The following is a 24578-nucleotide window of genomic DNA, read 5'->3' on the forward strand; positions in this document are numbered from 1 at the left end:
TTTCAGAAAACATGTAATTTAAACAGCAAAAAATTAAAATTAATTTGAAAAATTTATTTTTCAGTATTTCCAAAAAAGTTATTTTCTTCTAAAATATTAAATTTGGCTATTAAATTTAAAAGGTAAAATACAAATAATGTTCAATTTTTATAAACAAAATCATTTAATTTTAATTTAATTAAAAGCTAATCTTTTAATTTTTATAAAATATATTCAGTTTTATTAACTATTCTTGTCAAAAAAATCATTGCATACATATATTTATATACTCAAATTTAAGATTAAATGAACTGTTTCATATTGCAAAGTATTCTTCAGTTCTTAACTATAGTGTAAATATTTATATAGTGGCCCTAGAACAAACAGCAAGTTTTAACTACAGTAATATTTGGGATATGTTAAAATATATGTTTTTTTGTGTGTGTATTTTATTGATTATGCTATTATAGTTGTCCTAATTTTATTCTCCCCTTTATCCCCATCCACCCTGCACCACCCTACTCTCCTGCATTCCCCTGCCCTTAGTTCACGTCCATGGGTTGTACATATAAGGTCTCTGGCTTCTCCATTTCCTATACTATTCTTAACCTCCCCCTGTCTATTCTGTGCCCACCTTCTTATTCTCGGTACCTTTATCCCCACTCTCCCTCCTTCACCACCACTGATAACCCTCCTTGTGATCTCCATTTCTGTGATTCTGTTCCTCTTCTAGTTGTTTGCTTAGGTTTATTTTGTTTTTGTTTTTAGGTTCAGTTGTTGATAGTTGTTTGTTATCATTTTACTGTTCATATATTTGATCATCTTCTTTTTCTTAGATAAGTCCCTCTAACATTTCATATAATAAGGGCTTGGTGATGATCAATTCCTTTAACTTGACCTTATCTGGGAAGCACTTTATCTGCCCTTCCATTCTAAATGAACAGCTTTGCTGGATAGAGTAATCTTGGATGTAGGTCCTTGTCATTCATGACTTGGAATACTTCTTTCCAGCCCCTTCTTGCCTGCAAGGTTTCTTTTGAGAAATCAGCTAATAGTCTTTTGAGCACTCCTTTATAGGTAACTGTCTCCTTTTCTCTTGCTGCTTTTAAGAGTCTCTCCTTCTCTTTAATCTTGGGTGACTTAATTATGATGTGTTTTGGTGTGTTTCTTCTTGGATCCAATTTCTTTGGGATTCTCTGAGCTTCCTAGACTTGCCTGTCTAGTTCCTTCGCCATACTGGGGAAGTTCTACTTCACTATGTTTTCAACTAAGTTTTCAATTTCTTGCTCTTCCTCTTCTGCTTCTGGCACCCCTACGATTTGGATGTTGGAATGTTTAAAGTTGTCCCAGGGGTTCCTCAGCCACTCCTCATTTTTTTGAATTCTTGTTTCTTTATTCTGTTTGTCTGGATGTTGGTATCTTCCTTTTCTTCCAAATTGTTGATTTGCGTCCCAGTTTCCTTCCATTCACTGTTGGTTCCCTGTATATTTTTCTTCATTTTACTTCCTTCACTTTACAACCTAATTCAGTCATTTCCGTGAGCATCCTGATTACCAGTGTTTTGAACTTTGTTTCTGATAGGTTGTCTATCTCCTCAGCACTTAGTGCTTTTTCTGGAGTTTTGATCTGTTCTTTCATTTGGGCCCTATTTCTTTGTCTCGATATGCACCAGACTGGATGAATGTTTCTTTAATTCCTTGATTGTTGGATTTCCATGCAGTTTGATTTTCTGACAGTTCTGACTGTTTTTTGTTTTTAAATTGGTTGTTATCCTTCTTTTGGTTGTACAAGGAAGTAAAGCATTTCTACCTATGCCTCCATCTTGGCCAGAACTACAGATTAACCAAAATAAATGTTTTGAAATTACTATTTTTGAAATTAAAAATTAAGGCTTCTCTAAGGTATTTAAAGGAAATGTACTCTCTTAAACTTAGGATATCGATTTTTATTTTTATATGCTCAACTGTTGTATACTGTCATATACAATGTTAAATTCTGACCCTAGTATCATTTACATCTCCATTTCTGTGAACCAAGGCAGGGTTCATGCACATGTGAATGAAGCTGGCCCAAGGTAAAATGTCAAGGGAGACAAAGTCTGACCTCAATAAGTCTACCTTGCCATGTGATGCCAAACGTCTTCCTTTTTTCCTCCCTTCCCAATGCCCTCCCAACTTCTCTCAACCCCTTGGAGCTGCCCACCACTCCCTTTTTGATTCAGAGACCCATAACCGCTTCTTGATACTTTCACCAAAACATCCTCCTAGGTAAGGATCTAGCAAACTTTTTATACTGAAAAATAAATCATGAACAGGGTTTGTGTGCTATTCCTCTTGGGGGCGTTTACATTTCAAGCAAGAGATGAAGGTCTTTGGTGAAAGAAACAAAATTCCAACTGGAAAATATAAGCGTAAGTCATTGAAGAAAATGAGATTTGAAAGAAATAAGAGCTTTCTAGATTATTGAGATGTTGTCTACCTGGCTAACTCAAAACTCTTATCCCTATAGATTTATTCTTTTAGCCATGCTGCTAACTTAAATGTCAGTTTTATTATCTTCAATATAAATGTAATTGCCCTGCAACACACAAAGAAACTATACTAATAAGACCACTAATAAAATTATTAGGAAATCCTTCTTTAAAAATTTTCCAAAGGAGGCTGAAGTGAGAAGACGGAGGGTTGGGAGAAAAGAAGGAGATGAGTGACCTGTCCATTGTCACACCAGTAAGTGGAGAGCAAGTGTTTGTGCTAAACTAAAGAATAGAACATCAAAGCCCACATTGTCACTGACTATGATAGACCGTTCTGCTCTCTGATACACGTATTGTTATAATCTTATAGATCTCAAGAAGGTTTATGCTTTCAATACATTCTGTTTTAATGAAAGTATACCCTTGATGTTACTTTTTCTTTAAATATGTGAAAAACATTAAAGGAAAAACCATGCTTACCTGGATGTAATATATGCCCTTTTCCTGAGCATACATCATTAGAAAACAGTAATCTAGGTTTTGCTTTGTTCTCCATCTGAAAGAAAATTTTTCAAAAATAAGTAAGGAATTGGACTCAAATTAAGCAAAATAGGATTAAAAGTATTGTATTTTATAATGTTATGATATAATATTCTGTAGTATATTCCTATGTTACATATACTATATATAATATATTCTATACACATGATGTATACACAATATGTATCTATATGTCTATATATCTATAGGCATATAGATATATAGAAATATACACATACACAATGTATCCACTTAGGAGAGCATGAAAGAGAATTCACTTTTCTCTAATGAAGCCGTTATCAAAATGTATTTCCCAAAACACTGATTCTCAAGATATCCTGACAAAAAAGGAGTCTACTATCAAGGCAGCTTCAGAAGCACAGATATTCCCCCTCTGGAGATATATTAATACGTATTTAGAGGCACTGAAACATCCTGCAGTAAACACATTTATTGAAAAAAAATCTGCAATCCAGTATTTTCCAAACTTCCTTGGCCCTTTTTTTCTTAACATCTTTATGTCTCTGGGGACTTGCGCTTCATAAATTATACTTTGAGGATCATTGCTCTGGTGGCTAGGACTGTGCTTCAAATAGGTAGAAATTAATAAATATGTATTGAATGCTTAAAAAACCCAAAAGATCCTATTAAAATTTATAATTTTAAGTCCTTTCAGTGAATCCTGGTAGCCTACAGAAACTGACTAATGTTAGATAAGAAAAGTAGTTTTAAAAACCAAGTGAAAAAAACCCCAGTAAAATAAAAACTTTGAATCATACTAAGCAATCTTCTCCATAACATAGCTCATGGGCTATTCTTAATGAAACTACCTAGACTTTTTTTACCAAATGTAACCCTAAATATTTTAAAAATAAAATTATATTTACTGAAAGACAATTAACCAATTATGTGCACATATCTGTCTTTGGGACAAATGATCAACTCAAGTAGTACAATAAATCTCTTCCCCTAATACCATTTTCTTTCTTTTCTCTAGTTACATAAAATTCAAAAATAATACCAATATCTCTTAGATTACTTTGTTGTTAATAACACAATGAAAGTTAAGTCCTTCAATTTTAGAGCTCTAAAGACAAATTCAACTGATTAATTATTATGATATAATTTTGCAGAATGGTATTATTGTTTTTGTCACTTTTATGGAGTCAGTTCTCATTTCTATTCCATACAAACATGACATTTCTATATGGACTAACTTCTGAGTTATAGATAATATACTCTTTTTTTAAGGTTTTATTTATTCATTTTTAGAGAGAGGGGAAGGGAGGGAGCAAGAGAGGGAGGGAAATATCAATGTGTGGTTGCCTCTCACATGGCCCCCACTGGGGACCTGGCTTGTAACCCAGGCATGTGCCCTGACTGGGAATTGAACTGGCAACCATTTGGTTAGCAGCCCACACTCAATCTACTGAGCTACACCAGCCAGGGCAGATAAATATACTTTAAAAAAAAAGTCGTAACATCAGAGCAGAAGTTACAAAAATTATTGTTTACCAAATTTAACCTCTCATCAGAACTCGAGAAATTCCAATAAAATACTCAAGAATTCATTAGTTCTCACTAATTGGCTCAACCCTAAAATGTATGAAGCTTTTACACATAAGAACTACATTCATCATACATTATATTCACAAGGGTGGGGGTTCTAAAGACACAGGCTCACCTTACTCTTTCTTTAGAGTCACCAAATGTCTCCTTTAAGTTTGTTAGGTCAGGATAATAGCTTTCAGGAGGTGATATTATTTCCACCAAACCGGAACTGATTTCTTTAGAAAATCTATCATGAGAAAAGTTAGCTGAGTTATTTAAACTCTGTGAGATTTTATTTACCTTGATGTTCAATTCACTGTGTTAACATAAAACACATCAGGAAGGTGTGCTATGGTTACAATGTGTTCAATGAAGTAGCTCATCACCCAAGCTGCCAGAAAACACAAATTTTTCCAGTACCACAATGTTATTTTTTTTAAATAATGCTTTAAAAAGTGTAAAATGCCACTATCCTCAAAGCAGCATGGAAATCTAGGCCAACTGCAGATATTACTTTCCTAAAAAGTATGAGAATTGTAACAAGTCAAATTAAGGTATCACAGGAAATAGGAATTGAAGAAAAACTAATAAGTGTATGTGTGTGTATATATTTATGCAAGAATCAAAGCACTTCAATTTTCAGGAAGGTTTTGCTGTGGGTTATACACTGTGCCATTCTAAACAAGTGTTTCTCAGCTGAGACAGATCTTGTCCCATGAGCAATGTCTAAAGACATGTGGTCACCGTAATTATGGGCAGTACTGACATCTAGGACAGTCCTCACAACAAAGAATTATCCAGCCCAAAATGTTAACAATGCCAAGGTTGAGAAACTCGGTTCTGAAGTTTTTAAAATCAGTCTTACTCAACTATAATTTCTTTCTCATTTGCCTTCTCCTTTATCTCATTTTTGCAAATCTCCACAAAATGCTTGTGCAACTTACCTGCTTTTGCAGGTACTTAACTGTACTTTTTTTTTTCCCTCGGCATGGTTTTCCTACACATTGATGAAGAAAGGAACCAACAGAATCACTTCATGTGCCCCACAGGGGCCCAAGGGGAGGAAACTAACAATTATTGCCCTGGTCCTACATTAAGGAATCTATACTAAGCTGTGCTATTATGAAGGCTGCCGAGAAATTGAGGACTTGAGGAAAAATCTAACAAATGCACAGTTTAATCCTGAACTATACATATAGATATACATATACACTTTTTTAAAATCTCTGGTTTTAGCATTTTGAAAGAAAAAGATAGAGCCACATCATTTTAAATCTAGAGCTGGCAAATAATTATTTCTTCCCTTTTGTCTTTTAAGTAGAAGATAGGTTTTTGGGGACAAAAAGACACAATTCAATAAAGAAACCATATCAAGACAGAATTCTTAATGTTTCTATTAAAAGTACCAAAGCAGTATTTTAAAAATCAATGACTCCTGAAATTTACTAAACTTCCCATCTGTTACCTGTGACATTCCTTGCTGCCAGTAAACTGTCACTCAATCTTTGCAAAATAGATCAGATTTAGATAGTTTAGCAATGAGGTCTGAAACTGCTGCATGACTGCCTTGACAGCAGAAAACTACTTGCTTGGTAAACAGAGGGTTAAAGATTTAAGTAACTTTATATGACTCTCTCTACATACACTATCTTCCAGATAAAGGCTGTTATTTGATAATGTTACATAAATACACCATTCAAATCTTTTCTATAATGTAGTACACCAATTTATACCATCAGATAACTGGACAGATATATACCTACTTTAGGACAGTGTCAAAGACCAATTATAGGTGGTCTAATGAATACTGAACTCCAGAGAAATGAACTATAAAAGAAGGCATTATCTTTTAGCAGAAAGCGAAGAAATAATAGTAACAATTATTTTCACTTCCATAATTAAGAAGAACTTACTCTTTCTCCAGGTTGGCTATAACACCGTGTACATAATCAATATCTGTCTGGGAAAGAAAAAAAAATTGTACCTACGTTCATTGTTTTTATATTTTTATTTAACTGTTAATACTGAACTCAAAATTAAATAAATTAATAAAACATTCATTGAAAACATTACATTAATTTTCAGATAGCTTATGGGATTTGCCTTTCTGTAGTCTACCTTACTGCACCACTATATATCACTGAGTACTTACTAATACAATAAGCAGACAACTAAGTTTTTATTATTTTCAACTGTCAATGTTCAACTCAAAAGAAAAAATTCGAGCACAGAAACAGTTTCTACTTCTTCTGAAACATCCAAACTATAAGTAATGAGTAAATAACAGCTGCAGCATTTATAGGAAAAGATTTGTCCACTTGGAATCATAAAACCTAGCTTCAAGATTTGCCTCTGTAGCCACTGGCCTGTATAAAATAAGCCACTTCTCTGAGCTTCAGTTTCCTATCCATTAAAAAAAAAGGGAGGAAAAATACCCTAGAGACTATGACCGTAAGTGATACAAATGTAATAAAAAGCTTAGTTATTATTCTGTATTTTTATTATCAGGTTGATAATGAAAACCCAAGTCAGGAGCACTTGAAGCAGTTAGAAATAAAATGTATTAGACCTGTGTATTTTCAAATTATACACAAGTGCAGATCTAATATCCTATCAATTTTAAATTCAGTGGCAGCTTATATTAAAATTCTCAATTATTAAAAGAATTCAATGACACATCAAGTCTGATCTATGTTAACAGATCACCAAAATACTTAAAACTTTACAAAAAACAAAGATAAAGCTTAACCCCCCAAATTACAAAACTTTTTCATTATAAAATGTTGTTTTATAAGAGGTTTTATGCAAAGGTATTTTAACTTTAATTTCTGTAAGTTGAAAATAATTCCTATTTTTATTGTTAAATTTATAGACTTAGAAGTGAGACATCTTTTTAAGACCACATCCTTCAAACTCTGAAGAACTATGGGGCTACAACTAGAACACAGCCCACAACCCCTCTCTGTACTTCCCCTACATAAATGTAAACAATAGTGATTTCTTTTTCAATAAATTATTACCCAGGTACATGTTTAACCAGTGAGTATCTTACTACTTGTTAGGTTCTAATTTTGGACAACATGATCAAGCCTGGTTTATATAAACTGTAATAAGTTTAGCAATAACCTGAAATTCAATTTAGTAAGCATTTACTGAGTATTAGTAATTTTCCTATCCAAGCAAACAGAAATACAAAGATGAATGAGACCAGCTCCCTATCCTCAGGAGGCTCTCCAAGAGGAGGGCCAAGAAGAATAAACTTATATGAATGTAGATTTATTGTGCTGTATGTAATAAAAATTTATGAAACACAAGTGCTCCATATGTAATACTACATATAATCCTTATGTTGCATGCTAAATTATATAACTAACAAAAGATTCACTTTAATGACTATAACTGGTGTCATTTTCATACAACAGAATCAATCCTTTCTGCTATCAGCTGAGGAAACTGTTCTGGGACTTCTCTAAAGAAAGTCAAACATATAATTGGCCCAGAACACACAGCCAGGCCCATCTGTGTCTCCTAGTAGGGGCTCTGCTTGCCTCTCCCCCACTCTTAAATGTTGGCAGTAAGAAAGGCTGTCTCTGAGATTTTAGAGCATACTTGATTTATGTACAGAACTTTTTCCTGAGACATTTTTAAAGGCACATGGAGACTTTAAAAAGGTAGTATTATCATCAAATTCTGAGAAAGTATCTATAAATCTAAAACTAGAACATGCATATTCTAGGGGTTGTAAATAATATGCTTGGGGTAGGTGCAAGAAAAGTAGGCATACATAGCAGAAGAGCATTTTTTCCCTACAGAATCAAGTGTTCCTCATGGTTAGGTAAAATTAAATACTTTTATATTAAAAATAGGAGATATTACTGATAATACTGCAACATGCATAAAAAAACTCAAAAACAGTATGCTAAGAGAAAGAATCCAGTCACAAAGAACCACATATTAATATGACTGAGCTCATATAAAATGTTCAGAAATAACATCACTTCTGAATGCAATAGCTGTTGTGTTTTGTAACACTACAGAGATGTGTGGAAAGAATGAGTAAAAAGACATTTAAAATAAATTATATTTATTTCTAATTATATATATTTACCTACAACAGAAAGTGGTAGCTAAGCTCCTATGAAAGAAAAATAAATCTTGCAAATGTTAGAGATTTGAAGCTGCTACAAACGTTACCCAGATGAAAAGGAGAAAAAACATTTTAAGCACCAGATCAGAAGAGAGCACAGAATTAAGAGAACTAACTTTAAATAACTTGAAGGTAAAATGGGTTTTAAAAATATTCTTTATATGTAAAATTACTGTCTTCTTTCTAGTCATTTCACCCCCACAAGTATTTACTTGGTATCTGTACCATAAGTGGGGAGGTGTTGTCTAGCTCTGCATATAGACTGGTGATTAACAGACAAGATCTCTGCTTTGTGGAATCTAAAACTAGTGAAAGCTGCAGTTCATGAAAATACCAAAATATTATATATAAATATATAATTGAATATTTATTAAGCACTATAAAAATTATATGCAATAATAGAGAAAAACAGAGATGACCATTTACAGAGGATAGTCAAAGAAAGTCTCTTTGAAGACTTGACATTTTATCCTAAATCTGATATATATTTCTATTCAAATCTACAAAAATAAACAGAAAACACTAAAAAGATTACTGTAGGTTAACTGATATGTTAATTAAGGCTTTGCCTCTGTCCAGAGACAGAATATGTGCAAGATAATCCACTGGAACATACTAGACTGTAAAATTTTCTATTTTTGATATATTGTAATGGGTATAACATGCTATTAATAGTACACATATGTAATTCATAAATATACTCTATATATACAAGTTTGGAACATGTGATCAATGAAAATCTGAGCAGAGAAACTTAGCGCCTATATTGGATAAGTCTCAGTAAGAAAGGCTGAATTAACCAAATAGCTCATAAGGTGATCTGGGGAAGAAATAATAAAAATAAAGATGATCTCTACCACCTTTGATGGTTACCTTCTAAATAATCTCTTATAACTTTATATCATTAGGTGGAGAGCATCATTCAAGCCTTCTCTGTCCATACTCATTTACTGTCTACCCATGCTATCAAGTACTGAAAGAAGCTGCATTTGAAATTGTAAACAAAGATCATGAAAGGACTTATGTAGGTCTCAGAAGCCCAATGGTCAAAGGTTCACAGCCTGTGACACAGCAGGAGGGCAGTCAAGCAAGTACTGTGAATGGGTTCTCAGGGTGCCCACCTATAGAAGGGATAGAGGTTGGAGTTCCTCCCAGGTTTCACAGGTGCCCATAAACCTGGGTGTTAAGAGGTTGTATGCAGCATAAACTCTATGTAGTGTTGATTGATTAAATGTAAGACAATTCACCAAAAAAAGTGGACTTTCTACCCCAGTGCGTTTTTTAAGTCTTATACTCTATATATTTTATCTTGGATAGATTCTATGGTTATTCTCTTAAGTTCACTGACCTTTTCTTCTGCTGTGTATCATCTGTTATTAAGCCCTTGCAGTGAATATTCAATTTCATATATTGTTTATAATAAATTGTATTGTAATTGTATTGTATAATAATTGTATTATAATTTTCATTGTTTTATATTCCATTCAATTCTCTTATATATCTTCCATTCCATTCCTCATTGTGTTTTAAGTACTTGAAAATGTTTATAACAGTTGTTTATTGTCCTTATCTGCCAGTTCTATCAACTCTGTCTTTCTGGATTTATTTCTACTGGCTAAACTTTATTCTAGTTATAGTCACATATTTGTTTTGCTCCCTGGTATTCTAATAATTTTTTATATGGTTCTGGGTATTATACATGCTACATTTTTGAGTGTTCTGATCTTGCTGTCTTCTTTAAAAAGAGTTAAGCTTTCTTTCTTATACCAGATAGCTGTGGATCAGTTGATCCCTTACAGGCCTCTTTAATTTAATTTAATTTATTTATTTGTACAGAGAGAGGAAGGGAGAGAGAATGACAGTGAGAGAAACACTGATGTGAGAAACATTGATTGGCTGCCTCTCATTCATGCCCCAACCAGGAACTTAACCCATAACCCAGGCATGTACCCTGCCTGGGAATTGAACCAGCAACCTTTAGCTTTTAAGGATGATGCCCAACTAACTGTGCCACACCAGTCAGAGCACAACAGTTTTCTATGTCGTCTTCTTGCTTCTGCCCTTTCCACAGCAACCAGTGTGATCCTTTGTTATTCTTGCAAAAAAATGCATATCTACAATCTCATCATGAGAAAATAGCAGACAAATTCAAATTGAGACAGTCTACAAAATAACTTACTAGTACATATTAAAAGTGGCTAAGTTCATGAAAAACAAGAGAAAACAGAGGAACTGTGAACTGTCTTGGACAGAAACAAATTAAGGAGTCAGAACAACTAAATACAGTGTTATATTCTGGATTGAATGTTGAAACAGAAAAGTGACCTGAGTTGGAAAAACATGGAATTTGAATAAAGTCTGTAGTTTAGCTAACTATAGCAAAATTTTGATAATTAAAAATAATTTAAAAAACACAAGGATAGTTTAAAGGACTTTTGGGACAACAGAAATGTAACAGCATCCACATCACAAAGGTACCAGAAGGAGAAGAGGAAGAGCAAGGGATCAAGAACCTATCTGAAGAAATAAGGACTGAAAACTTCCCTAACCTGGTGAAGGAAAAAGACACTCAAATCCAGGAAAAACATAGAGAGTCTCAAACAAGATGGACCCAAAAAGGCCTACACCAACACACATCATAATTAATTTGATAAAGCTGAAAGACAAGAAAAGAATATTAAAAGCTGCAAGATAAAGGCAGTTAGTTACCTACAAGGGAACTCCCACAATACTGTCGTCTGATTTCTCCACAGAAATATTTCAGGCCAGAGGAATTGTCATTTCACCCTGGCATTTTCACCACAAAGCAGCAGAATAAATCCTTTCCAAGTACATATGGAACATTTTCTAGGAGTGACCACAAGTTAGAACACAAAACAAGTCTCAATAAATTTAGGAAGACTGAAATCATATCAAGCATCTTCTCAAACCACAATGCCATGAAACTAGAAATCAATCACAAGAAGAACACTGAAAAATACACAAAGACACGGAAGCTAAATAACATGTTATTAAACAATGAATGAGTTAACAGTGAGATGAGAGAAGTCAAAAGATACCTTGAAGCAATCAAAATGAGAACACAACCCAAAATCTGTGGGACACAGTGAAAGCAGAACTAAGAGGGATAGTCATAGCATTACAGTCCTGTCTCAAGAAACAAGAAAAAGCTCAAATAATCTAATTTTACACTTAAAGAAACTAGAAAAAGAGCAACAAAGTGAGCAAAAGAAGGCAATAATAAAGATCAGAACAGTAAAAAATAAAATAGAGTAAAAAAATGATATAGAAAATCAATGAATCCAAGGGGTGGCTCTTTCAGAAGATATACAAGATTGACAAACCTTTAACCAGACTCTTCAAGAAAAAAAGAGGGAACCCAAATAAATAAAATCAGAAATGAAAGAAGAAATAACAACTGACACCAAAGAAATACAAAGGATTGTAAGGAAATAATATGAGCAACTATATGCTAGCAAATAGGACAATCTGGACAAAATGGATCGATTCCTAGAAACATACAATTTTCCAAAACTAAATCGGAAAGTCTGAATAGACAGACTACAACTAGTAAAACTGAAGCAGTAATAAATTCCCAAAAAACAAAAGCCCTGGACCAGACAGATGCCTTCACAAGTAAATTTTACCAAAGATTCCAAGAACAACTTACACCTTACCTTCTCAAACTATTCCAAAAAAGGAAGATTCCCAAGTGCATTTTATAAGACCAGCATTATCCTAATTCCAAAACCAGATAAAAACACTACAAAGAAAGAAAATTACAAGCTGAAAAATGTGGGAAGACAGCAGCAAGGTAGGTGGGAGTGAAGCCCAGTTCTCCCTATGCCCAGGTGGAACACCTAGCCAATGTTCTAAGGAACAGGGTGAACAGCCAACGGAATGCCAGCTTATATGAAGTTTAGAGGCCAAAAATTGTAGAGGTTATTGAAAAACAGATGGTGAGGAGATTGCATTGGGATGCTAAGGTCCTTGGGATCTGTGCAGGGACTTAGGCTGCTGGCGCCCCCCGCCGCCCCCCCCCACCCCCCCCCCCACGCCCACCGCCCAGAGCCTGCTCCAGGATACTTAGAGGAGAGTTAGATTACCAGATCCCTCCCCTACCAGAGCACGGAGGGCAGCCCAGCACCAGGAGGGACCTAGATGCTTGAAGTCGCTAGGGGGAATAGAGACAAAGTGGGAGACACACAGAGGTGGTGTACACCTACTGGGACTTGGATGCCAGCTAGGTCATTACCAGAGAAACTAGGGAGCCGGGAAACACCTGGAGAATGGAGAAGAGTTGGGCCACGTTGGACCCAGATCCAGACAGTCTCCAGTCTGGTTAGCAAGTTGAGCCTGTGTGAAAAGCCAGGAGCTTGTTAAGAACAGCAGGCTTAGAAAAGAAGCTTTCACTCAAAAAAAAGAAAGAGAGAAAAAAAAGGCTCTCAGCTGCTTTTTAAGGAACTCTTGCACAGCAGCTGGCTCGCACTGCTTGCCCAGCAGCTGAATTGAGCCACTTGCCTGGAGGCTGATTGGAGCCACTAGCCTGGCAGTTGAGTCTCAGCTGACTGGCACCACTTGCCTGGTGGTGGGCTCCAGACACAGGGGACTTGCAAAGAGCAAGCAGCAGGCGTATGGCAGAGACCTAGGCCCAACTGATGGATTAAAGGCATAGGCCTGGCACAGATGGGCAGTGGGGACCTGGCAGCTTACAGAGGACCTGGGCTAGAGGCTAGGCAACTGTGAATATTGCAGCCCAGACCTGGCCCCCATCCTCACAAAACCACAGGAAGGGAGAAAAGTGAAGCCCAGCCCCCCTCTTCTTGTGGCATCCAGGAACAAGAGCAGAACTCTCTCATCTGGTTTAAAGTCAGCAGGAGGCTTATTTTTTTTTCTTTCCTCTATCTCTTTTTTTTTCTTCCCCCAAGTGAGACAGTAAGATCTGGAGTTATGAAAGGCCAGAGACAGATCCAAAGAGGGAGCACAAGGCTAACCCCAAGAACTGAGAAACTGAGACAAATTTCACTTTGCTACCCCACAGAACTGGCATTTTATTGTCTTATTTGTATTATTATTTTTTTTCATTATTTTTACTTTTTTTATTTTATTAGTATTTTTTAATTTCTCTTCTTTCTGCTTAGTTTTCTTCATTTTATTTCTCTGTTTAATTGCATTTTTTGACTGGTTTTCCTTATTCTCTTTCACATAGTATTTTAATTTTCCTTCTTTTACTTCACTCATGTTCCAATAACACACTGCTCTTGATCATGTATTTTCTATTCTTATTATCCAAATCATATATTCGTCATATTATTGTTGCTCCAATATTACTGTAAATAATTGTTGTTCCATACAATTGTAAATACTACACAACACCGCTCCCTGATCTTACCCCATTTCACTATATTCCTGAGCTTTATTACTGTTTATTACTGTTGTTCTCTCGCACACTATTCCTACTTTCTATCCTTTACTCTCACTATATCTCATCATCTAACCTTGCACAAGCACTCTGTTTTCTGGATTCAGCTCTCAATCCTCCTCCACTATAACAAGAGTCTTATCTGTTTTTCACATTTTATTAAAAGTGGCTAGTTGGGTGAAACATCAAGGTTAATGCTATACTTATCCAAAGGATCTCCTATCTCTTCTTTACTTGTTGGTAGTTTAAGTCCTATAGAATACTCTCCCACTGTCTTAATCCATTTTGCCTTCCCCCTGCCACTGATCACATACAAGATTAAGTAGGAGCTGTGAACGTCAGAATGCCCACTGGAGAAGAGAACCCACCAACAATGAATCACCAAAAGGTAAAACCCCAGGTACAACACAGAAAGCCCACACAAACAGAAGGGCAAACCTAGAGCATCCAAACAAGGAGATCAAAGAGACCACGCCACTGAATCTCAAAGAATTCCTACCACAGAGGTTCACTCTACAAAGACAGATAGCAAAGCAAAATATCAGGAAGCACAGATACAAACACTCATCAAAAATGGAGAGACAAAAAAAGAACCTACAATCAAAAGGAATGGAAGACTCCCCACTAAAAGAGCTAAATGAAATGGAGGGAAGGCAAACTATCAGATATAGACTTCAAAATAATGTTTATAAGGATGCTCAAGGAATTCACAGCAACTACAAGAACTGAGTGAGAACTACAACAATATGAAAAAGGAAATAGAAACTATAAACAAAAACCAGGAAGAAATGAATAATAAAACTTCGGGAAAAAGAACACACTACAAAGAATTACAATCAGACTGGATGAAGCAGAGGAACACATTAGTGGACTGGAAGACAAGGTGGAAAGAAACATCCAGGTAGAGCAGCTGCACGAAAAAAGACTAACAAAATATGAAGATAGCATAAGGGGATTCCAAAGTAACATGAAACACAACAACATTCAAATAATAGGAATAACAGAAGGAGAAGAAAGGAAGAAGGAATAGAAACCCTGTTTGAAAAAATAATGACAGAAAACCTTCTGATACTAGAGAGAGAAAAAAATCATGCAAGTTCAGGAAGCACAGAGAGTCCCAGTCAAGATGACCCCAAAGAGGCCAACTCCAAGACATATCATAATTAAAGTGCCAAGTATTAAAGACAAAAAGAGAATCTTAAAAGCAGCAAAGGGAAACAAGAAGTAACATACAAAGGGGCTCCAATAAGGCTAGCAGCTGATTTCTCAACATAAACACTCCAATCCAGGAGAGAAGGGCAAGAGATATTTCTTGCCATTTTCATTGGGTAATGAAAAACAAAGTCCTGCAACCAAGACAACACTACCCAGCAAGGCTCTCAATTAAAATGTAAGGCGAAATAAGGAGTTTCCCAGACAAAAGAAGGCTGAAAGAATATATCTCCACCAAACCAGAACTACAAGATTTACTAAAGGGACTACCATAAGAAGAAAACGTAAAAGAGTGAAAAGAAATGAACCCAGGTACAAACAGGGAAAAATGAACAAATACCTACCAATAATAACCTTAAATGTTAATGGGTTAAATGCTCCAATCAAAAGACATAGAGTAGCTGAATGGATAAGAAAACATGACCCACACCTATGCTGCCTACAAGAGACCCACCTCAGAACAAAAGATCTATACAGACTGAAAGCGAAGGGTTGGAAAAAAAAATATTATAAGCAAATGGGCAGGAAAGAAAGCCAGGGTAGCAATACTTGTATCAGACAAAATAGATTTCAAAACAAGGGCCATAAAAAGAGACCCAGAAGGACACTTCATAATACTCACAGTAAGAAGCCATCAAGAAGACATAAACATTATAAGCATATATGTACCCAACCTAGGAGGACCCAAATACATAAGAAAAATCTCGGAGGGCTTCAAGAAAGATATAGGCCCTGGATGGTGTAGCTCAGTGGATTGAGCACAGGCTGTGAACCAAAGTGTCACAGGTTCGATTTCCAGTTAGGGTACATGCCTCGGTTGCAGGCCATGACCCCCAGCAACCGCACATTGATGTTTCTCTCTCTCTCACTCTCTCTCTCTCCCTCCCTTTCCTCTCTAAAAAATAAATAATTAAAATCTTAAAAAAAAAGATGTAAACAGCAACCCTATTATAGTATGGAATTTTAACACCCCAATATCAAAAATGGATAGATCTTCCAAATAAAATATCAACAAAAATACTGTGGCATTGAACAATGCCCTAGATCAAATGGACTTAACTGATATATATAGAACCTTTCATCCCAAAGAAACAAAACACACATTCTTTTCAAGGGCACATGGAACATTTTCAACAATAGACCACATGATAGGACACAAAACAAGCCTCAACAGATTCAAGAAAATTGAAATCATATCAAGCATTTTTTCTGACCACAAAGGACAGAAATCAGAAACCACCCTCGAGGAAAAAAACTCAAAAAAATTCAAATTCATGGGGATTGAATACCATGCTATTAAACAATGAATGGGTCAAGAATGAGATTAGGGAAGAAATAAAAAAGTTTCTTGGAACAAATGAAAATGAACTCACAACAGTCCAAAACTTATGAGACACAGCGAAGGCAGTCCTGAGAGGGAATTTCATACCAATACAGTCCTACCTAAAAAAGATAGAAACATTTCAAACAAACAACCTAACCCTATATCTACAAGAACTGGAGAAACAACAACAAAGACAGCCCAGAGCAAGTAGAAGGAAGGAAATAACCAAGATCAGAGCAGAATTAAATGACAGAGACTAAAAGAACAATTCTGAGGATCAATAAATCCAAGAGCTAGTTCTTTGAAAAAATAAACAAAATTGACAAGCCTTTAAGCTGACTCATCAAGAAAAAAGAGAGGACCCAATGAACACAATAAGAAATGAAAGAGGTGAGATTACAAAGAAATACAAAAGATTGTAAGAAATTACAATGAAGAACTATATGCCAGAAAATTTCAAAACCTAGGTAAAATGGAGAAATTTCCAGAAAAATATAATCTTCCAAAACTGAATGAAGAAGCAGAAAGCCTGAACAGACTGATAACAGCTGATGAAACTGAAGCAGTAATAAAAACCCCCCAGCACACAAAAGCCCTGAACTAGATGATTTCACAGGAGAATTTTACAAAACATTTCAGGAAGAGCTAACTCCTATCCTTCACAGACTATCTGAAAAATTCCAAAAAAGGGAACAACCCAAAATTCTTTTTATGAAGCATCATCCTAATCCTAAAACCAAATAAAGACACAATAAAGAAAGAAAACTATAGTCCATTATTGCTGATAAACCTAGACACTAAAATCCTCAACAAAATATTGGCAAACTGCATCCAGCAATACACCAAAAGAGATCATACACCAGGATCAAGTGGGATTCATCCCAGGGATGCAAGGATGGTACAATATTCACAAATCAATAAATGTAATATATCACACATAAACAAAAGGAAAAACATGATCATATCAATAGATGCAGAAAAAGCATTTGATAAGGTACAGCACCCATTTATAGTAAAAACACTCAGCAAAGTGGGAGTAGAGGGAGCATACCTCAACATAGTAAAAGCCATATACAAGAGACCTACAGCCAGCATCATATTCAATGGGCAAAAACTAAAAAAGGTTTCCCACTAAAATCAGGAACAAGACAGAGACGTCCACCTTCACCACTTCTATTCAACATAGTATTGGCAGTCCTAGCCACAGCAATATAGCAAGAAAAAGAAATAAAAGGCATTCAAATTGGAAAGGAGAAAGTAAAACTGCCATTGTTTGCAGATGGCATGATAGTGCACATAGAAAATCCGGGGAGGAAGATGGCGGCCTTACTGTAGGCAGCGTTTTTCTCGGCTTCTGTGAAGAGGGGGGAAACTCGCGGATCGGTGGAGAGGCAGAGCAAGTGGGCTGGGTTGCCGAATCACTTTTGAAAGCAGGACATCAGAAATTATTGGAAAACCAGACGAGTAGGGGGAAGCTGTGACCACCAGGATACACGAAGGAGATTGCACCACTGAAACACACAAAAATTCTACCACAGAAGTTCACACCATAAATACAGGGAACCAGAACAGTTCAAATTAACAAACAAAAAAGAACAAAGAAGAAACCCACGAACAATGAGAAAACAAAGAAACAACCCCCCAACTGAAGGGAAACGAGGAAGCCTCAGGAAAAATGCTAAATGAAATAGAGGCAACCCAACTATCAGATAGTGAGTTCAAAACAATGATTACCAGGAAGTTCAATGAACTCACAATGAGCTTTCAGAAATTAGAGGGAAACTACATCAATCTCACTGCAAACTATATAAACATGAAAAAGGAAATAGAAACTCTCAACAAAGGTCAAGAGGAAATGAAGAATACAATTTCTGAACTGAAGAACACAGTAGAAGGAATGAAAAGCAGGATCGATGAAGCAGAAGATCGGATTAGCGAGCTGGAGGACAAAGTAGAAAACAGCATCCAGAAAGAGCAAGAAAAGGAAAAGAGGCTCAGAAAGAATGAGGAGGGATTAAGAGAAATGCAAGACAATATGAAACGCAATAATATCCGTATAATAGGGATACCAGAAGGTGAAGAAGAAGAGCAAGGGATCGAAAACCTGGTTGAACAAGTAATGAAGGAGAACTTCCCTAATTTGACGAGAGAAAAAAGTCACACAAATCCAGGAAACACAGAGAGTCCCAATCAAGAGGAACCCAAAGAGACCCACCCCAAGGCACATCATAATTAAAATGACAAAATTTCAAGACAAAGAGAGAATCTTAAAGGCAGCAAGGGAGAAGAAGGAAATAACATACAAGGGAGCCCCAATAAGGCTAACAGCTGACTTCTCAATGGAAACACTTCAAGCCAGAAGAGAATGGCAAGAAATACTTCAGGTAATGAGAACCAGAGGTCTGCAACCAAGGCTACTATACCCAGCAAGGCTCTCGATCAAGATAGAAGGCCAAATAAGAAGCTTCCCAGACAAAAAAAAGTCTAAAAAGAATACACCTCGACCAAACCAGCTCTGCAAGAGATTCTAAAAGGACTGCTTTAAGGAGGAGAGAAGAGAGAGAGAGAGAGAGAGAGAGAGAGAGAGAGGAACACACATACATAAAAGACAATGAATAAGTACCTATCAATAATAACCTTAAACGTAAATGGATTAAATGCTCCAATCAAAAGACATAGAATAGCTGATTGGATAAGAAAAAATGACCCACATATCTGCTGTCTACAAGAGACCCACCTCAGGATAAAAGACCTACACAGGCTGAAAGTGAAGGGCTGGAAACAAATCTTCCAAGCAAATGGTCAAGAAAAAAAAAGCTGGGGTAGCAATACTCATATCAGACAAAATAGACTTCCAAAAAAGGTCCATAAAGAGAGACCCAGAAGGTCACTTCATAATACTCAAGGGAAGAATCCATCAAGAAGACATAAATATTGTAAATATATATGCACCCAACATAGGAGCACCAAAATACATAAAGAAAATCTTAGAGGACTTCAAGAAAGATATGGACAGCAACACAATTATAGTGGGAGATTTTAACACCCCACTATCAAAAATGGACAGATCTTCTAAACAAAATATCAACAAAGATATTGTGGCATTGAACAATACCCTTGATGAAATGGATTTTACTGATATATACCGAGCCCTCCATCCAAAAAGAAGCTAAATATACATTCTTTTCAAATGTGCATGGAACATTCTCAAAGACAGACCACATGATAGGACACAAAACAAGCCTCAAGAATTTCAAGAAAATTGAAATCATACCAAGCATTTTCTCAGACCACAAGGGACTGAAGCTAGAAACCAACCCGAAGGAAAAAAACCCAAACACTCAAAATCATGGAGATTAAATAGCATGCTATTAAACAATGAATGGGTCAAGAATGATATTAGGGAAGAAATCAAAAGGTTTCTGGAAACAAATGAAAACGAACTCACTACAACCCAAAACTTATGGGACACAGCCAAGGCAGTCCTGAGAGGGAAGTTCATAGCGATACAGGCCCACCTAAAAAGGTTAGAAACTTTCCAAACAAACAACCTAACCCTACGTCTACAAGAACTCGAGGAACAACAACAAAGGCAGCCCAGAGCAAGCAGAAGGAAGGAAATAACCAAGATCAGAGCAGAATTAAATGATATAGAGACTAAAAGCACAATTCTAAGGATCAATGAATCCAAGAGCTGGTTCTTTGAAAAGATAAACAAAATCGACAAGCCTTTAAGCAGACTCATCAAGAAAAAAAAGAGAAGACCCAAATAAACACAATCAGAAATGAAAGAGGAGAGATTACAACAGATACCACAGAAATACAAAGGATTGTAAGAAATTACTACGAAGAACTGTATGCCAAAAAAATTTGAAAACCTAGATGAAATGGACAACTTTCTAGAAAAAATATAATCTTCCAAAACTCAATGAAAAAGAAGCAGAAAGTCTGAACAGACCAATAACAACAAAAAGAAATTGAAGCAGTAATCAAAAAAACTCCCAACACACAAAAGCCCGGGACCAGATGGTTTCACAGGAGAATTCTACAAAGCATTTAAGGAAGAGCTAACCCCTATCCTTCACAGACTATTCCAAAAAATCCAAAAATATGGGAGTCTCCCAAACTCTTTTTATGAGGCCAACATCATCCTAATTCCAAAACCAAATAAAGACACAACAAAGAAAAGAAAACTTCAGGCCAATATCACTGATGAACATTGACGCTAAAATCCTCAACAAAATACTGGCAAACCGCATCCAACAATACATTAAAAAGATTATACACCATGACCAAGTGGGATTCATTCCAGGGATGCAAGGATGGTTCAATATTCGCAAGTCAGTAAATGTAATACATCACATAAACAAAAGCAAAGACAAAAACCACATGATCATATCAATTGATGCAGAAAAAGCATTTGATAAGGTACAGCACCCATTCATGATAAAAACACTCGGCAAAGTGGGAATAGAGGGAGCATTCCTCAACATAATAAAGGCCATATATGAGAGACCTTCAGCCAACATCATTCTCAATGGGCAAAAATTAAAACCTTTTCCATTAAGATCAGGAACAAGACAAGGCTGTCCACTTTCACCACTTCTATTCAATATAGTACTGGAAGTTTTAGCCACAGCAATCAGACAAGAAAAAAGAAATAAAAGGCATCCAAATCGGAAAGGAGGAAACAAAACTATCACTGTTTGCAGATGACATGATAGTATACATAGAAAATCCTATTGACTCTACCAAAAAAACTGCTTGACCTAATAAATGAATTTGGCAAAACAGCGGGATACAAAGTCAATATCCAGAAATCAAAGGCATTTCTGTACACCAACAATGAAACAGCAGAAGCAGAGATCAAGGAAAAAAATCCCATTTGAAATAGCAAAAAGAAAAAATAAAATATCTAGGAATAAACCTAACTAGGGAGGTAAAAGACCTGTACTTGGAAAACTACACAGCACTGAGGAAAGAAATCAAGGAAGACAGAAACAAATGAAAACATGTACCGTGTTCATGGATTGGAAGAATTAATATCATCAAAATGTCCATACTACCCAAAGCAATTTACACATTCAATGCAATTCCTATTAAAGTACCATTGGCATATTTCACAGACATAGAACAAACACTTCAAAAATTTATATGGAATTATAAACGACCCCGAATAGCTGCTGCAATTTTGAGAAAGAAGAGTAAAGTAGGAGGGATCACAATACCCGACACTAAACTATATTACAAGGCTACTGTAATCAAAACAGCCTGGTACTGGCATAAAAACAGGCACATGGACCAATGGAACAGAACAGAGAGCCCAGAAATAAGCCCAAGTCTCTATGGTCAATTAATATTTGACAAAGGAGGCAGCAACATAAAATGGAATAAAAATAGCCTCTTCAACAAATGGTGTTGGGAGAACTGGACAGCCACGTGCAAAAAAAATGAAACTTGAGCACCAACTTACACCATATACAAAAAATTAATTCAAGGTGGATAAAAGACTTAAATATAAAACATGACACCATTAAAGTCCTAGAGGAGAACGTAGGTAAGAAAATCTCAGATATTTCACGAAGAGACTTTTTTAATGACGTGTCCCCTAGAGCAAGGGACATAAAGGAAAGAATAAACAAATGGGACCTCATCAAAATTAAAAGCTTCTGCACAGCTAAAGAAAACAGTATGAAAATTAAAAGAGAACCAACTGTATGGGAAAACATATTTGCCAATGACACCTCAGACAAGGGTCTAATCTCCAAAATATATAGAGAACTTACACGACTGTACTCTAAGAAGACAAGGAATCCAATTAAAAAGTGGGAAAAGGGACTTGAATAGACACTTCTCCAAGGAGGACATACAGAAGATCCAAAGACACATGAAACGATGTTCAATATCGCTAGCTGTCAGAGAGATGCAAATTAAAACCACAATGAGATACCACTTCACACCAGACAGAATGGCCATCATAAACAAAGCAACAAACAACAAGTGTTGGAGAGGTTGTGGAGAAAAGGGGACCCTAGTGCACTGTTGGTGGGACTGCAGACTGGTACAACCACTATGGAAAGCAATATGGAACTTCCTCAGAAAACTAAAAATGGATCTGCCTTTTGACCCTGCAATTCCACTACTGGGACTCTATCCTAAGAATACTAAAACACCAATTCAAAAGAACCTATGCATCCCAATGTTCATAGCAGCACAATTTACAATAGCTAGATGCTGGAAGCAACCTAGATGCCCATCAGTAAATGAATGGATCAAAAAAACTATGGTACATTTACACGATGGAATTCTATGCAGCAGAAAGAAAGAAGGAGCTCCTACCCTATGCAACAGCGTGGATGGAGCTGGAAAACATTATGCTAAGCGAAACAAGCCAGGCAGTGAAAGACAAATACCATATGATCTCACCTTTAACAGGAACCTAAATAACAAAACAAAGAAACAAGCAAAAATGTAACCAAAGACACTGAAATAGAGGACAGGCTGATGGTGACCGGAGGGGAGAGAAGAGGGAATTTAAGGGGACAGTGGGAAGGGTTCACAGGAACAAACTTAAAGGACACATGGTCATAGACTAAGGGGAGGGTGGTAATGGGAGGGAAGGGGGGGGTGGGTGGGAGGGGGAACTGGATTGGGAGTAAAAAGGAGAAAACTGTATATGAACAATGATTAATAAAAAAAAAAAAAAAAGAAAATCCTACATACTCCACCAAAAAAACTGCTTGATATAATAAATGAATTTGGCAAAACAGCAGGATACAAAGTCAACATTCAGAAATCAAAGGCATTTTTGTATATCAACAATGAAACACCAGAAACAGAAATCAGGGGAAAAAATCCCATTTGATATAGCAACAAGAAAAATAAAATACCTTGGAATAAACCTAACCACGGAGGTAAAAAACCTGTACTCAGAAAACTACACAACATAGAAGAAAGAAGTCAAGAAAGACATAAACAAATGGAAACATACACCATGTTCATGGATTGGAAGAATTAACATAATCAAAATGCCCATACTACCCAAAGCAATTTATAGATTCAACACAATCCCTATTAAAGTACTAGTGGGATATTTCACAAATATAGAACAAACATTTCAGAAATTTATATGGAACCATAAATGACCCCTAATACCTGCAGGAATTTTGAGAAAAAAGAGCAAAGTAGGAGGGATAACAATACCTGATATCAAACTGTATTACAAGGCCACTGTAATCAAAACAGCCTAGTACTGGCATAAAAACAAACACATACATCAGTGGAACAGAATAGAGAGCCCAGAAATAAACCCAAGTCTCTATGGTCAATTAATATTTGACAAAGGGGGCAGCAGCATAAAATGAAGTAAAAATAGCCATAGCCTCTTCAACAAATGGTGTTGGGAGAGCTGGACAGCTACATGCAAAAAAATGAAACTCAAGCACCACCTTACATCATACACAAAGATAAATTCAAGGTGGATAAAATATTTAAATATAAGCCATGACACCATTAAAGTCCTAGAGGAGAACATAGGCAGGAAAATCTCAGATATTCCACACAGCAAAATTTTCACTGATATCTCCCCTACAGCAAGGGATATAAAGTAAAGGATAAACAAATGGGATCTCATCAAAATAAAAAGCTTTTGCACAGCTAAAGAAAACAGCATTAAAATAAAAAGAGGACCAACTGTATGGGAAAACATATTTTCTATTGATACTAGAGACAAGGGTTTGAGCTCCAAAACATATAAAGAATTCACACAACTGCACTCTAGCAAGACAAACAACCCAATTAAGAAATGGGCAAAAGACTTGAACAGACACTTCTCCAAGGAAGACATACAAAGGGTCCAGAGACATACGAAAAGATGTTCAGCATCACTAGCCATCAGGGAGATGCAAATTAAAACCACAATGAGATACCA

At 36.0% G+C, this 24578-nt stretch overlaps 1 protein-coding gene across 4 annotated transcripts in view; it reads right to left on the bottom strand.

The window, feature by feature from the left end:
- The window catches only part of MGAT4A (alpha-1,3-mannosyl-glycoprotein 4-beta-N-acetylglucosaminyltransferase A), a 128711-nt gene that overhangs the window by 27913 nt on the left and 76220 nt on the right, over positions 1–24578 (bottom strand). For all 4 annotated transcript variants that reach the window (XM_045828414.1, XM_045828413.1, XM_045828416.1 and 1 more), the window contains 3 exons: positions 6457–6503; positions 4677–4790; positions 2933–3008 (listed from right to left, as the gene is read on the bottom strand). In XM_045828414.1, the coding sequence (XP_045684370.1) occupies positions 2933–3008; positions 4677–4790; positions 6457–6503 (237 nt within the window). The remainder of the gene's footprint in view (positions 1–2932; positions 3009–4676; positions 4791–6456; positions 6504–24578) is intronic.

Source organism: Phyllostomus hastatus, unplaced genomic scaffold, assembly GCF_019186645.2.
Source record: "Phyllostomus hastatus isolate PE091 unplaced genomic scaffold, TTU_PhHast_1.1 phas_scaffold_78, whole genome shotgun sequence".
In the NCBI taxonomy this organism is placed as follows: Eukaryota; Metazoa; Chordata; class Mammalia; order Chiroptera; family Phyllostomidae; genus Phyllostomus; species Phyllostomus hastatus.